Below are 16,581 nucleotides of genomic sequence, written 5' to 3' on the forward strand. Positions count from 1 at the left end.
TTCAGTGCTTTAAATGCATGGCACATCTGGTTGGCCTCTCACCGGGTTTTAGAGGATTGCTGTGTTAAATTGACTTTTCCTTGTCTGTTGTAGGTTATGAGACTAATTACTTTGGGGCACTTTGGTGGTAGAGGTCTTTTATGCAAAACAAAATTATGTGTGAAGCTGCATGCTTCATATACAGTATAGATTACTCTTAGGCAAATAAATAATAATAATAATTATAATTCACTTATAGCAAATTTAAGTTTGCAAAGTAAAAAAGGACAACATTTATGATAACTTGGGTTCTTATTTTGGAAATCTTAACATTTTTAGACTCATATATTAAATAATACTTCTTGATATCTGCTAAGGTGATGGTTTTCTAATGTCTTCTGGGAATTAGAATACTAAGTATAAACAATTTTACACGAGATCACTAAAAAGAATTTATAAAATTAACTATAAGTTGATGCATTCTACTTTTTTACTCCTGCCCTTAATTTAACTCTTTCCTAAACAAGTTTTACCAGTTCTTTGGTACTGAATATTCTAAAACCTTTGTGCAGTCTACAACATAACAACAAGTTCTATTCTAAAAGTTCATTTCAGTCAATTTGATCATGGGAATACATTTTCCTGTACATAAAGTTTTATGGCTATTGATGAGGTTTTGAAGCTGCTTATTACATCCTAAACAAGAAAATCCCCTTTGTAGAATCTCTTAACAATTAGTTAGACAGACTTTGTAGAAGATCTCCAGTAAGGTGGAACCCACCATTTTCCAAGGCAGTTTATTCTCATTTTGGCTATTTCTAATCTATTTTAATTAGATCTATGGTTTTACTTGGTGGGAACTCTGTGACAAACTCTCTTCCAATGTGGGTTGATTGCCCACATCTCAAGTCAGAGATTGCTTCTGGGGCACCAAGAGTGCTTTCCCAGAGTCAAATAGAGAATTAATTTGAACTCTACTTTTTCTGACTATGAGATCTTGCTATTATTCACTCAGCTCTAATTTCTTTAACATTTTAGCATTTTATTTGGATTTTTTGTTTCCTTCATTTTTTGCAAGGCTCTGAATTCTTCAGTTTTTACCCCCCCTTCCCTCCCCCCAAAGGCTGTCTGATAGTCTCTACATTGTTTCCATGCCATACACTGATGTAAATTGAATGTGTTATAAGAGTAAACATTAACCTCCCCCCCCACCCAAGAAGATGAGAAACCTCATGTATAGAGAGAGAAAAAAAAATTGTACTTCAGTCTATGTTCAGATTTCAATGGCTCTGTCTCTGGGGTGAGTTGCTTTCTTTATCATAAGTCCACCAGAGAAGTTGCTTCAATGTTTTTCCCACTGTTGCTATTACTAGCTGTACCTCCACTATTTCTCCCCACTCTCATTTATTCTTTGTCTGTCTGTCTGTCTCTCTCCCTCTTTTATCCTGACCCTGTCCAAAAGTGTGTTGAATCTGAGTACCCTCTCCCCCCGATCTTCCCTCTCTTCTATCACCTATTCCCCCTTATCCCATCCCTTTCTTCTCATTTTTCTCTAGGGTAAGAGTTCCTCACCCTATTAAGTGTGTATGTTATTTCATCTCTGAGCCATTTCTGATGAGAATGAAGGCTCTCTCATTCCCCCTTGCCTTTTCCCCCTTTCTACTCCACTGAAAAAGCTTTTCCTTGACTCTTATGTGACATTTCTTAGCTTCTTCTTCATCTCCTTTTCCTTCCTCCCATTATGTTCCTTTATCATCCATTGACTCCATCTTTTTACTACATTATACCATTATATTCCACTCCTTCCTATGTCCTGTCTATATCTATGTTCCTTCTAACAGATCTTATAAATGAGAAAGTTTATATGAGTTATCAATATCTTCTTCCCATGTAGGAATACAAACAGTTCAACATCATCAAGTTCCTCACAGTTAGTCCTCCTCTTCCACTCCCTCTATGATTCACCAGAGTCCTGTACTTGGAGATCAAACTTGCTGTTCAGCTCTGGTTGTTTCAGTAGGAAAGTTTGAAAGTCCCCTGTTGCATTGAAAGTCCATCTTTTTCCCTGAAAGAGGATGTTAGGTTTTGCTGGGTAGTTGATTCTTGGTTCTAAACCAAGATCTTTTACCTTCTGAAATATCATAATCCAATCCTTAAGAGCCCTTAGTGGAGATGTTGCCAGATCCTGTGTAATCCTGACTGTGGAGCCTCAATAGTTGAACTGCTGGTTTCTGGCAGCTTTTAGAATTTTCTCTTTGATTTGGGAGTTTTGGAATTTGGCTATAATATTCCTGGAAGTTTTTCTTTTGGGATCTTTTTCAGGAAGTAACTGGTGAGTTTTTCGATTTCTATTTTACCTTCTGCTTCTAGGATCTCAGGGCAGTTTTGATGTATTATTTCTTGAAAAATGAAGTCTAGGTTCTTCTCATCATGACTTTCAGATAGCCCAATAATTTTTAAATTATTTCTTCTGGATCTGTTTTTGAGGTTGGTTGTTTTTCCAGTGAGATAGTTCACATTTTCTTCTAATTTTTGGCTTTTTTGGAAGAGTTTTATTTCTTCCTGATTTCTTGCAAAGTCATCAGCTTCCTTTATTTCCATTCTGCATTTGAAGGAGTTATTTTCTTCAGAGAGCTTTTTTTATCTCTTTTTCCAGCTGGCCAGTTCTGCTTTTTAAGGCATTCTCCTCATTTGCCTTTTGTTTTGCTTTTTCCATTAGGCCTAAACTGGTTTTTAACATGTTTTTTTTTTCTTCAGTATTTTTTTGTATATCTTTCACTAAGCTTTTGATTTGGTTTTCATGATTTTTCTGTATCACTCTCATTTCTCCTCCCAATTTTTCCTCCATCTCCCTTAATTGCTTTTCAAATTCTTTTTGGAGCTCATCTATAATCTGAGTCAATTTTCTATTTCTCTTGGAGGATTTGGATACAGAAGCTTTGAGTATGTGTTTTGATCTTCCATGGGACTAAAATAATTCTCCATGGTCAGATTCTTCTTTTTCTGTTGTTTACTCATTTCCTCAGCCCAAGACTAATTTACTGTACTTCCGAGGCTTTGGGGGTTTTTTTGGGGGGGGGGGACACCCCACTGGGACCTTTATATTCCTCCAAGGTCTTATATGCTCTCTAGTCTGTGCTTTGATATGTAGATGACCATGGCACTTCCTCTGCCCTGAGGCTTGAAGGGGCCAGGAGAGAACTCTACTGCACCTGGGCAAGTAGAGTACAGAGCATCTGCAGTGAGAATCTGGCAAAAGCAGCCTGCAACCCCCAGAGACCTTAAGGGAAGTCTGCAGAGATTTCTCTGCTCTCCCTAGTGGTAGGACTCTGCTGTTTGTCTACACTCAGATATTGCAGTTTGGGCTTCCATACTAAGATAGCTGGATCCTCCTTATAGCCTTGGCCCTCAGCTCTTAATTTTGAAAAGGTTCTTCATGATGTCAAGCCTAAATTTTCCTCTTAGCAATTTGTTCTCATTGCTCCTGTTTTTTTCTTTTGGGGTGAAGGTAGAACAAATTGAATCCCTCATCCATAACTACACATAATTATTATAACCATAGCTTCCTCAATGAGACCTAGAAGGGCCCTTAGAATTGAATTCACTTTTCTCATGTTTTAGCTTGATGTTGTGACTTGTCAAGATTTTTAACTCTCATCTTATAGTGCAAGTCTGATAAGGAGTCTTTATTCAAGTCATTGAAATTAAATGTTAATATTGAATAGCGTAGGGAAAAGCACTGAACCTCCATCATTCTACCCGGAACCTTACTGCTCTTTGAGACCAGTTAGTTAGCCATTCCCAACTCCATCTATTGAAATTATGGTTGAGCCCACATCTCTCCATCTTTTCCAAAAGCATATCTTGAACTGAGTCATATCAATAAACTTGGTCATATATATATATATATATATATATAATATATATATGTATGTATATATATATACATACATATATATATGTTACCTAGATTTTAGCATTCAGTCAGAAGAGGAAATGATTTGACAAAATTTGTTCTTGCTGAAGCAATGATGGTTCTTCATGATCATCACTTTGCTTTTCAGACTTTTATTGAGCATAGTAGAAGTCAATCTTTCTCTCATCCTCTTAATTGAATTCCTTTCCACAGTTGCTTTAAGTGTGTTGATTCTAGGATTCCTGATCTTGTTCTGTCAAGACTGACAAGCCCCACTTTTGTAGTCATCTCTTTTTATCCTTAATTTTTAATCTTACTTTTTTATAAATTTTTCTAAAATTGAAGTTGGTTGGTGAGTTCCCCCCTTTCTCTGCACATAGACCAGTTACTCTTTTTCTTCACTGGAGAATTGTTCCCATTCCTGATAGAATTTCAGACCATAGGATCTTTGTATTTTAAAAACCTTTGTGAATATTGATTTAAAAGACTTCAGGCAATTAATAGTCCTTATTAGGTCTGCTTAATCTCCCCCCCCCTTTTTTTTTAGGTTTTTGCAAGGCAAACGGGGTTAAGTGGCTTGCCCAAGGCCACACAGACCGGATTTGAACCCAGGTACTCCTGACTTCAGGGCCGGTGCTTTATCCACCACTACACCACCTAGCTGCCCCCTGGCCGCCCTGTCTACTTAATCTCTTTCCAGGAACTTGTCATTTTTTTATATTTAAACCATGGTCCAGAAATCCATTTCTCATCCTCAAAAACCATTTTTTTAAAAAAAATGCACACATAAATATATATATGTATATACACACATACATATACATTCATACATAGACACAGATGTGCCTTTTCATATATTTTATTAAATATTTCCCAGTTACATATAAAAATTTTAAATAATTAATTTTTTAAAATTTTGAGTTCCAAATCCTCCCTCTGGCCCTCCCCCTACCAATGTGAGTTCTTGCAAAACACATTTTCATATTAGCCATGTTGCAAAAAAAAAAAACACATGTGCTAGGAAAAATTAACAAAGGTAGAAAAAGTTTTTGCTCTCTCTGAAATTGAATAGCACTTTTCATCATGGTTCAGACCCCATTTTCTTAACCATTAACTTTCTAAATTTACCTTTATTTTTTTTTTGGAATCCCTTGCCTTTCTTTGGGTGGTGATAAAAATACCTCCTACTTCAAGGTCTGAAGTTTGTTTGGCAATGCTTTCCAGCTTCCTTCTGAAAGTGTTATTTGTAACCTACTTGAATCACCATCATTGTCTCTACTATGCATCATGCTTAAGAAGTCTCAGGGAATTTTCTCTGTTGTTTCTTATTTATAAACTGAAAAGAGATCAGACCTCTTTGTCTTGGTATTAGCTTGTAAAATGACTCTCAGTACATTCAACTGGGACCCAGACTTGTTTTTTTCCTCTGGCTCTTAGAGTATACATCATTATTCCAAGGGGACGGGCAGCTTCCTATCTTTTTTTTTTGTTAGGAAAAGTCTCTTAGTTGTCATTTCTCTTTACTCTGCATGACATTCTTCTACTCTCCAACTTCCTTGACAGATTAGTCCTTTCTGACTTTTCAGATACTTTTGCTTTCATATTGAGCCACTTTTAGTTGGCTTCTTGTTTTCATAGAATGCTTTTATTTTCCTTAGTAGACTTGAGAGTAAAGTATTTCTCAAGTCCCTTGACCGTCTTTTCTTCTGGTGAGTAAACAAATCACTTGTATTTTGCATGTAATTTTATTATGAAATGTTGCAGTCTTTGAAGACCAGTCCCAGGAAAATTTATCTAGTATTGTGTTTTTCTTGGGAGATGAGATCCTTAGTCTGTAATTCTCACAAGTGGTTTATCTGTAAAACTGCTTTGGTAAGCTGTTTTTGGTGAGGTCTCTCAGATTCATTTTCCTTTCTAAGCCTTAGCTTCTGGTCTTAACCATTTTTTGTCCTTTTTCCCATCCTGAATACTTAGCCATTTCTTCCTCAGATTGTCCTTGTTCTGACCTGTTTAATCCTTTACTGTTTCTCTTAGATTTTCATTTAGCAAATTTCTGATCATTTTCCTAACTCTCAGAATCCTTCAGATTACCCTTCATAATCTGATAACAAGCTTCAGCTCTATTTACACAGTGCTTGGAAGCTTGAAACTCCTTATGTCTAAAGTAAAGAACTAATAATGATACTATTTCAGCCATAGATAATTAGTATATTTATAACATCTTTAAAAGCATTCCATTTTCCAACTTGGGATTTCAGTTTGAATTCTCACCTTTTGTTTGGGAAGGGGCATTCTGGACATGAGTTACTTGGAAAAATTCAGTGAGCTTAGTTTTAAAATTACCTAGATATTCTGTTATCTGTGTAACTCAGCAGTTTCTGACAGTGGAAGCTATGACTTCATCTTCTTATTTTATATAGCTTTTGTTCTTAAACCAAGCACTGCCTGCATTATGTTGCTGCATTGTTTGTACTGGCAGGAATATTTTGTTTGATGCTACCTGTTACTTAATTGAAAAGAAACAGTTCTTTACCTTTTAATTTGCTTAAACAACACATGGTGAGAGACGAGCAACTTGTTGGAGATAATCTGCAGTAGCAGTGACTATACTTCCAAAATGAGTTGGAGGAGGGGGTGGCTAGGTGGTGTAGTAGATAAGAGCACCAGCCCTGAAGTCAGGAGTACCTGAGTTCAAATCCACACTCAAGACACTTAATTACCTAGCTGTGTGGCCTTGGGCAAGCCACTTAACCCCATTGCCTTGCCAAAAAAAAAAGACCTGAAAAAAAAATTTAAAAATAAAACTAAAGCCAATGTGTAGCAAACAATTTCTTTTTAGTAATTATCTTTCTAATGTGTCACTGGATGTATGGTTTCAGCTTTTTTGGTTTGGTGCTTTTGGTCTATGTCAAAAACAAAATATTATTTTAAAATTTGTACCTGTGTTATAACAGGTTAACACTGGTCCCAAAGGTCACCCACCATTCCCAGGAATGCCTCGCATGTCACCAATAGGAGGACCTCCACCACCACCTCTTCGATTTGGACCACCTCCTCCACTACGAGGACCTTATGGGCCTCGACCTCTTCCTCCACCTCTTGGTACGGTGCTGCTGCATATTGATTAAGTAACTGGCAAGGTGTTGTTTGCTTTTAAATATTCAGCGGAGAATGGATAAGAAGAAATTATCCTGGCTGCCCACCAAGCCTGGAATTTGCATCTTTTTTAGTAGCGGCTGGCTTGTGGGCTAGATGAGACTGAAATCATTTGGTCTGGTGCTGCCACAGCAACTGCAGGCAGGCCTGAAATTCAATGAATCTCAGAGCTTTTAGGGGTGAATGAATTAAATGTTTGACCATATTTAACAGGTAAATGATGTTATAAATAACCAAATGGCACTTGGCAGAAAAATGGTTCCTCACCTGTTAGGAAAGAATCACCTGGGAAGAAAGACTTATATTTCTTGTTTAAAGTTTTTTAGCCTATTGTTTCTCCCATCCTATAGTGATCTCTTTTCTAGGGCTTAAACTTTGTGCCTAGCACTAGGTGCTTTGCGAGACAAAGATATACCTAGCTGTGAAGTCGGGGCAGCCCACAGTTCTCGAGTAAAAGAGGTTGTTAGTCGGTGAGAATTTTACGCTTGAGGTATGAGGGTAATAAATTCTAAATTCATTTATAATAGACATGGTAGTTCTATATTTGAATAGCTATTAAGCCTTCAACGTAGCATTTAATTCTCTTATGTTATGCTACTCCACAGGTTATTTTGTATAATTCAGTTTTGTTTTTTCTTTGCTAGTTCCAGGTGGTCCTCCAGGCTTTCGGGAGTACTTACATGGTCTTCCTCCAGGAATGAGGGACCTACCTCCTGACCCTCGAGAGTTTATGCGTGGACACCCACAGTTTGGACCTCTAGGCCCTCCTGGCCCAAGAGAGTACCTTCCTCCTGGCCCCCGATTACCGCCTCCAGCCCATGGTCCAAGGGACTTTCCACCTCCACCTTTTACAAGAGACTTGACACCTCCAGGTTCTAGAGACTATCCTCCCCCTCATCCACCTCAGGCCTCTCAAGGAAGCACACAGGACTATGCACAGGCTCCAGAACAGAGCCCATAATTTGAGCCTTCGGACTGAATGAACTGTTGAACGCCTCATACAGGTAAAAGACTTCAATGGTCTCAAGATAAATTTTAGTTCAATTTCATGATTAGGTTCATATGTAGGTTTGTTTACTTTTATTTTTTTTGCAGGACTCCCCCCCATTAAGCTGCCCCTTGGCATCATTGTGCATTCATGAGCCAAATTATTCAACCTCTCCATAATTTGGGATGCAAAAATATATTTTTTTGCCATGAATTAAGGACCTGTTAAAGCTGTAGCCTTTGCAGCTCTTTAAATGTGCAATACAAAAATATACCTGTGTTTCAGTTTATGTAGTTTGTGTAATTGATGATTTTAAATGTCATAAATGTAATCAGAACATTTCCTGTGGAAATACTTTATTAAAAAAGGTTAAGTGCTATCCCCACTGCCTTCTTTTCCCTATTATTTTGTCAAACTGCTATTAGTGTAGATCATTCTGCAGTATACAGTTAGTTATTACAAAGGGGACTATTTGGATAAACTTAATTCTTTTTTAAAGGATCTAATCTTGAAGATTGAGCATAAACAATTAATCTTAAAATAAATTTACTAATAATAGTAACAAAAACTACTCTTCCCTTTCCTGAATTCCTGGGAAGATGATTATTGTATTAGTGCTGTATAACATCATCCAAAGAAAAACTTTTGTTATTATTTCCAAGTAATTCAGAAATTGGTTGAAATGTTGAGATTAAATTCTAGTGTTAAGATTTCAATTCATAATTTGTGGCCTTTTGGAAATATGAGGGTATAGCAATTAAGGAATGATTTAGATAAGTGCCAAAGTTATGGATACTTATCCCCATTTAAAACCCATCTGTTGTATTTATCTGGTGCAACATATTAATAACAGCCCTCATTGAATTAAAAGTATAAAAATAAAAAAATTAACTACTAAAAATTTTATGCTTATTATACATCTTCTCTGTTATAATCAACATGTTGCAAAAACTCCATTTGCATTATGCTAGAATTTGATTTTAATCTAAGTGTGGAATTCATTTTCTTTTTGAACATCCCAGAATGAACAGAAAAAAGAACAGAACCATGTATTTTATTGCAATTGAAATAAAACTTTGAAGGTGAAGTGTCATAAAAAGGGCTCAGAAATTGTCCTTAACATGATTAAAACATTCAGGTGGACAAAGCTTATCAATATCCTTTGAATTTATTTGTATTTCTTTTTATAAATCTGAAAATAAAGGTTTCTCTGCAAATTGTTCTTTTATTTGGTAAATACAAAATACCATATTCATTTCCTTTAGCACTGTAGAAATGTGAACACTTGGAAAGGAAATTATAGATAAGCAGTTCTGGCCAACTTCTAAATAATGAGCACTTGTTTTTCCTTAAAAACAAAATGCAATGATTTGTTATACCCTAAAAAGATTTGCAGCTATTCGTGTTCTTAAGCAACACAAAATTGCCATGAAAAATTCTGCATCTATATAAAGTTACTGAATTTTGACAAAATGTATGTGGATTGGAGTTAATGCAGTTAGTCCACAAATCCTATTTAGATGTAAAAGTTTATAAAAAAAAAACTGCTTAGGGTAGGGGATATTGGTGGACGGCAGGATTTTGATTGATTCTGGTCTTTCCCTGACTCCAGTCTATCTAGTAAGCTATTTTCATTGAACAATATTCTCAAGTCTGACCTTATTTTGGATGTTTCTTCCAACTATGCAGATTAAAACCCATTTTATATGACTCTTGTCCATGTCCATCATGGATTTGATACCCCTAAGTATGCAATCATAAGTTAGTTACCATCCATTATGGTCTGGACACAATTATAAATGAATTTAATTTTCCTGTGTAATGGAATAAAATTGTTAGATGGAGATTTAAATATAGGTGAAGAAAGTGAAAAATTTCTAATTTATTCCTTAGAATTGAAACCTGTTTTCTTGAAAAGCATTCTTTTCTTTCCTGGGCTGGAGGGAAGAGGAATGTATGTTAAGTGGATGAAAAGAACTCCCAGGGAATAAAAAACATGCATATAAATGTTAGATTTATTTTACTGTGTGTTTTGTTCATTGGAATATGACTGAAATATAGATCTGAAAAATGATGCTTTATTGAGGCAAGAGATAAGAATTTTTGTAGGATTAACATTTCATGGGATTTAGAGTCAAAAGGGACTTAATATCTACCTACCAGTTATGGAACAATTCTACATACTAAAGTAATTTTAGGGGTAACTACCTGAAGAAGTCAACTCTGTTACATGAAAGATAGTAAATATAACAAGAGTAGAAAGGAACATGTCCATTCCAGCATTGTGGAAGGAAGTTTAGGTTGTTCCACGTAAGTGAATATTTTCCAGGAACTCAATGAAGCCCTTCCTATTTAAGTCTAAAAACTTATATTGACAAATTGTGTCAGCAATTAAAAATAGCCATCTTTGTATTTTGTGCTATCATAGACTAATTTTCATTTGGGGGCTACTGATAGTTGTAAAGCTATAGTTTCTACACTTATTTCATTTGTTTTCTCTTCCATTGTATGGTTAATTCACATCTATGCCTGCTTCAAGCAGCTCAGTATATTTATCAGTTTACAAATCATATTACAAAAAATCTTTAATGAAATTTTTAAATAAGAGTAAGGATATCAGGGGAGTTTCCTTTGTTAAAGTGCATTGGTTTCAGCACACAGATTGTGATGACTATTTTGGGAGCTGATTAGAGACTTTTCCTCTTATTTACCAGTCTAAAGCTATATTCTAGAGACAGCAGTCAGACTTCGTGATAACATAGGTATTAAACTCATTAAAATGTAGTCTATTAAAAAGCTTTATCCTTTATCCTGACTGTAAATTTTAAATATAGCTGAGTTGTCTCCATGTGATTAGATATGTATACCAGAGAAAATTGTTGTGTTTGCTGACAATTCAATACTGCAGTGATGAAACATGTAAAAAGTAATGAGCATCACTGCATTATCATATAACTTTAAAACAATGTTTCAGTAAAAGACAGTTTGCAGGTACTTCAAATCACACTACTTACAACTCATGTTGTATAGGTTAAGATTTAAAATTTATAATTGAGTTGTTATAAGTCTAAAACTTAGAGTAGAAAGTTTTGCTGCTTTTCAGACCTGTCCCTTTAATTTCCACATCTTATGTTAATTTACATTAGCATGATTTTTCATTGCCTCCATTTTTTGCTTCCAGTAAGAATGGTATATAAAAGGTGCAGTGATGTTAAGTGTAAAAGGAACTATCTGTTACACTAATGGCATTACATTAATCACAATACTTTTGAGAGAAATAAAAAGGGACAACTACTTTGAAGTTTAATCACTATTATAAAGGAATAGTTAATTTTTTTAATAACTCCAACCCTTTAAAAAAAAGATCAAGAGTGTAAAAACTGAAAAAAAAATTCATACTTCACAGTAAAGGACATGTGTTTAACAATAGTAAAATAACAAAAACTTTTATTATTTGATCCACAAACACAAACTTTTTGAATACCTATTGACACCGGACATGTAACACAATGCTGAGTCAAAAAGTTGTAAACACCAGTTGGATACAGATTCCAGTTAGGTAGATAATCACAGTAGCAAAGCTAAATCCAACCTAATCATTTACTTAGAATGAAATCTCTTTTCCTTTCCAAAACTCTTTTATGCCTAAGAAATTTCTATGGTATGTTTTCATGGTCATATCATTTGAAATTTAGAAAAACTCATTTACATGAACCAATCCACAAACATCATAAATCTTTTCAAATCACATACTAGTTGCACCATTTCTCCCCCAGGAAAGTCCAAGGTTGGAGTTACACTATCACAAATCATTTTTATTTTAAATCATTAGATTACATGCCAAAAAAAATTTAGCTTGTATTGTACTATAGTAGTCATCCCATCCAACTGTGTTCATTTGCTCACTTACTAGTGCTACCATGTAAAATTCATTCAATTGCAAAAAGCCATCTTATTTGTGAATCAGCAGCACTCTTACCTTGGAAAGACAAATGTACAGTATAGTTATTGCTCACTGTTTCAGATCAGTGAAAAAATTTATCACATAAAGGAAGACTTTATAAATTGCCTAATCTCTGTATACCATTTGGTGTGTCCCAAGTTAAGTAAATGGTTGAGTTTCTGCAATAACAAGTGCTTACACCAGAAAACTGAAACCCAGTCAAAATTAGCTAAAATGGTCTTCCTAAGGCACTAGTGCTTCTAAACCACACTTGTGAAGCAGAATTTTTTTTTATAAACTGAAACACTTCATATAATTTTAAGGATAAGAAAATGCCATTTTTACTACATTTTCATCAAGTGAGGTTATTTTAGGGATGAATTTTAGATCTTATCAGGATTTACTGAATACTCAAGTCTTCATAGCACTATGGGCATTTTACATTTTTGAAGATGATGTGATAATCTGGTTTAGAATTTAAATTCAAGAGCTCTTTTAAACTCAGGTAATAGAAATATGAAAATGCCTCTTCCTCTAATTCCCCCATGGAATTAATCCAGTCAAGACTGAAGAAAGGGAGAGCAATTTTATCAACTATTGTTGGTTTATGTAATTTAACTGTAATCCAACATACACAAAACTCACCTAAACAGAGCTGAAAGTAAAGAATATTATATCCCTTTGTTTTGAGTGTACCTAATAAAATTGCTATGCAACTGGTAAGAAATATGTGGTACAGAAAGCAAATGAATGAGCTGAGTGGTATGACTGATTATATAAAAAAAATAAAGCTAGTATTGACAATGCATTCACTTGGTGCTGGATTTTTTTTAACTATTATATAAATGTGCATATGAAAGTATGTGCATACTACATATAATCCACATAAAGCACATAACAGACCTTAAAGGAATGTATTAAATATCCCCCCCTCCCCTATTAAGTATAAGGTCTGCTTGGGTTTTATTTATATCCCTTTACTAAGTAAAAAAAAAAATTATGTAGATACTCAAATTATAAGCTAATGACCTGCATCTTTTCATATAGATGACTTAAAACATCTGAACAGAAAATAAATGGTAATCCTAGCTATCTATCTCAGAAACAAAATTCAAAGTAACTTTCCAGACTTGCATACAATTTGTTGTAAGAGGTATGCAGGTTTTTCAAGGATTCACAATCAGTTTTCAGAAAAACAGCAGTAACTCCTGCATATCTTTTTAGGGAACTGATTGAATTCAAACATTTTTTGGACTAGATGGCTTAGAATTGTAGAGAAGGTTATTTCAACCACATCATAGTAGCTGAACACTGTCACAAAATCAAAATTATTTAGACACTCTAAGGCTCCTTGTATTTGCTAAGGAAGAGCTTTGAATAAGAAAAAAAAGGTATCTAGGTGACCATTCCCTTAAATATATAAAAAGAATCCTCTTCAAAATGAGTTTTACCTCAATCATTTGATGGACTGCTCAAATCTGAGGGAAAAAAGGCTCCTCCCCTCTCCCCATGAGATTCAACTATATTCATGGTACATTCATGGTAAAGTTATAAACCTTCACCTGATATGGGTGAGTGGTGAGTCCCCCCCCCCAATAATCCCTTTACATTCACCATTTCTGGTACCTGGCATATTCTCTTGCATTGGATGACTCTTCCCCACACAGTGAAGAACTGGACCAAACCCATGGATTCAAAGGAGAGCACTGAAGCAGAAATGAATTAGGGGAGTAAATCCATGAGTATTCCCGTCTGATGTTGTTCATCACTATAGTAAGTAAATGTAAAACTTAACCTTTACCAAGTACACAAATCACTCACAAGTCAAAGACGGTTCCAAAAATCTGTGGGAAAACCTGTATGCCAAAGGAGCTCTTTATGAATGAATGAGTGCAGTTCTCCCAGTCTCCACTGATGGGCTGAACTGAAACATCTCTGTGATACCTGAGACTGGAGAAGAGATCACGCTTTTCATGTATTGGCATGAGGAGGGTTGTTTTCCTGGGAGCCTACTGAAGGATCAATCTGCTACACAGAGCTACCATGACTTTGGAGTGAGGGGTTCAGATCACAGAAGTTTCAGGATATACATGCCATGGTCATTCCTTGTGCAAAGTTTGATGAAGGTGAAGATAAAGTGGTTTCTTGGTCAACAACTGCAGTTTCTTTCTTTTAAAGTCAGTGGGTTTCTTGTATCTGGAACCAGAACAGAAGGCATGTTGTAAATAAATTCCAGTGGCTTTATCTTTTTCAAGGACCAATTTTTAGCATCTGAAAGATAATTTTAGGGTTCTGGCAAAGCTCTCCAGTAGTACCACATTACTTTTTCAACAGGGGAGGTGGTATCTAGACAGATATTTAACTCAGATGCCATTCAACAAGAATGTTATATGCATAGCACTTACAGTTCTATTATAATTGGCCCAGGTTTAATTTCATCCATCTCCATGAAAGCAAAACACTTGGTGCTGGTAAATCTTTTCTTGGGTTTATAGTGTTTGAATTCAAAGAAAATAGCTGCACCTGAGGGAGAAAATAGCCTCACATAAACATCAAGATAGTCAATGTATTTCTACTGAGTTAATCCACTTCCATTGATAATAGCAATTGGCATAATTTTAGAGATCTGAATCAAGTATATTTTTTCTCAGTTAATAATTATTTAGATTTTGTGGTGTTTACTATAAACTATCTTTTGTAGGTTAGATCAACTCACTTATAAAAATCTTATGAATGGTTAAGATCCTAAAACACCAAGGCACGTTTAAAAAGACATAAAAAGATATTAAGGATGATAGGAAAACTTAACACATTTATCTGGTGTCCAAGTTTGTCATTAGATGGAAATACATTAGGTTGGTAGGGTGCTTTTGAAGAGTTACTGAAGGAATTTGACTACCAATTACTCCTTTACCACAACCAAAAAAAAATATAGATCTGTCGGTTATTTCTCAGTTGAAGGGACATAAATCACACTACAGGAATAGAGGAAGTACTTCATTAATAAATAAAATGGACCAAATAATAAAGGCAATTTCTACTACACCACTGACTTTTTGGAATAACAAAATAAGAGCATAAAAAAAGGTGAGCACACTAGAAGTCAATTTTCCTACAGTTAAGTGGTGTTTTTTTATGTGCTTTATTTTTAATTATAATTTTAAGTGCCTAATTTTTAATTCCCCAAACAGGAAAGATTCCCCATCCTCCCCATCCCTAAAAGATCTTTTTTAAAAAAAGAAAACACCACATACTCAATTTAGTAGCCAGTAGCAATTAATTTCAAAATAAGATACGTGAAAATTGAGGGAGGGAAATCGGGGGAATTTATGTTAACTGGTTACCTAGTAATGCTGACTTAACCGGAACTGTGCTGTATCTCGGATTTTAAAGACCGCCAACACACATCTAATATTTTCACTGATGACAAAACTCACAAGTTACTAGAAGCTTAACAATGTTCAGAAACGTGTGCACAGCCTTGGCACTTGGGTCCAATTGGAGTGCCTCACCTGTCAGGGGGGAAAAGAGAAACCAATCGCTCAGGAGACAACAGGATCTGGGTAGGGGAGAGATAAGCATAAATGGCCAGGCTTCTCCCACAACATACAACTGGATTACAATATTTTATGCTGCTGGTGACCTCCCTTTCCCAAAATAAGACCCTCCCAGATCCATCAAATAAATGGCTACTTCCTCCTCCCTTCCACCTCCCAGAATACTAGAGGAATTGCCTCTGAGACAATAAGGAGAGCAGATCAAATTTATTAGTCTCTGCAAGAAGCTTAGGTATCTGATTTAAAGTGAGCCTGAGATTAAATTAATATTTGAGAATGGTGAGAAAGAATCCCAAATGTGTTTCATTTTCAGGAATATTTTTTACAGACTTGTGAATTATTCTATCTATCTATTCTATCACCAGCAAATGATGTAACTAAGCCCCTGGCATGCATAGCTCTGTGCTACATGTTATGCATAAGCACAAACACAAAGGCAAAACCTGTGACAAGGCTATTCCTTAAAGAACAGCCAGATGGGAAGACTAATTAAACTTCATGTCAACAAGCACCAAGTGTGCACCTTAACACTGACCCGAGTTAGGGTTAAAGGAGTTGCAAAAATAAAAGCAAAAGGCCTGGTAGTAGACTCAAACTCTGAATACAGTTTTACTTGTAGCATCTTGTGAGTCACGTCATCAAGGACAGAGGTGTGTTAAAACGGAAAAATTAGCACATGAAAACTTCTGCTTGCATAACATTTACAGTTTTCAATGAAAGATCTTAAGGAGTACAAGGAAACTGACATTTTATGAACAATTCTCATTCATATATCTTCCGACCTGAAATTCATTCAAATATTTATTAAGCACCCATTCTGCTAAGTTCTTTCAAACAGCACTCATGAACAAATCTCACACCAAGTGGAGAAAGAAAACGTCTTATTTTCTGGGAAAAGATTTTCATAGCTTCTAAAGTGCTCTTAAGAGTTCAGAAATGACCTAGTACATTGATTGCATTCTATTTTATTTCCTCCAAAGAATGAAGGTTTGAGAACCTATAACTGGAGATTTTTCAAAGGCTTTTTTTAGGGGATATTCTA

At 35.4% G+C, this 16,581-nt stretch overlaps 2 protein-coding genes across 10 annotated transcripts in view; one reads left to right on the forward strand and one right to left on the reverse strand.

The window, feature by feature from the left end:
• Positions 1 to 13,323, forward strand: part of MIA3 (MIA SH3 domain ER export factor 3) — a 92,772-nt gene extending 79,449 nt beyond the window's left edge. For all 8 annotated transcript variants that reach the window (XM_074222721.1, XM_074222722.1, XM_074222723.1 and 5 more), the window contains 2 exons: positions 6,850 to 6,997; positions 7,696 to 13,323. In XM_074222721.1, coding sequence (XP_074078822.1) covers positions 6,850 to 6,997; positions 7,696 to 8,012 — 465 coding nt within the window. In that variant the 3' untranslated portion in view covers positions 8,013 to 13,323. The remainder of the gene's footprint in view (positions 1 to 6,849; positions 6,998 to 7,695) is intronic.
• AIDA (axin interactor, dorsalization associated) overlaps positions 11,459 to 16,581 on the reverse strand; it is a 52,808-nt gene continuing 47,685 nt past the window's right edge. Inside the window, exons 9-10 of one of the 2 annotated variants that reach the window (XM_074222735.1) lie at positions 14,388 to 14,505; positions 11,459 to 14,178 (exon numbers count right to left, since the gene is read on the reverse strand). In XM_074222735.1, coding sequence (XP_074078836.1) covers positions 14,082 to 14,178; positions 14,388 to 14,505 — 215 coding nt within the window. In that variant the 3' untranslated portion in view covers positions 11,459 to 14,081. Of the gene's footprint in view, positions 14,179 to 14,387; positions 14,506 to 15,326; positions 15,495 to 16,581 lie in introns of those variants that run through there. The other variant, XR_012475730.1, reaches the window with a different exon arrangement.

The sequence above is a fragment of the Macrotis lagotis genome, chromosome 2 (genome assembly GCF_037893015.1).
Source record: "Macrotis lagotis isolate mMagLag1 chromosome 2, bilby.v1.9.chrom.fasta, whole genome shotgun sequence".
In the NCBI taxonomy this organism is placed as follows: domain Eukaryota; kingdom Metazoa; phylum Chordata; class Mammalia; order Peramelemorphia; family Peramelidae; genus Macrotis; species Macrotis lagotis.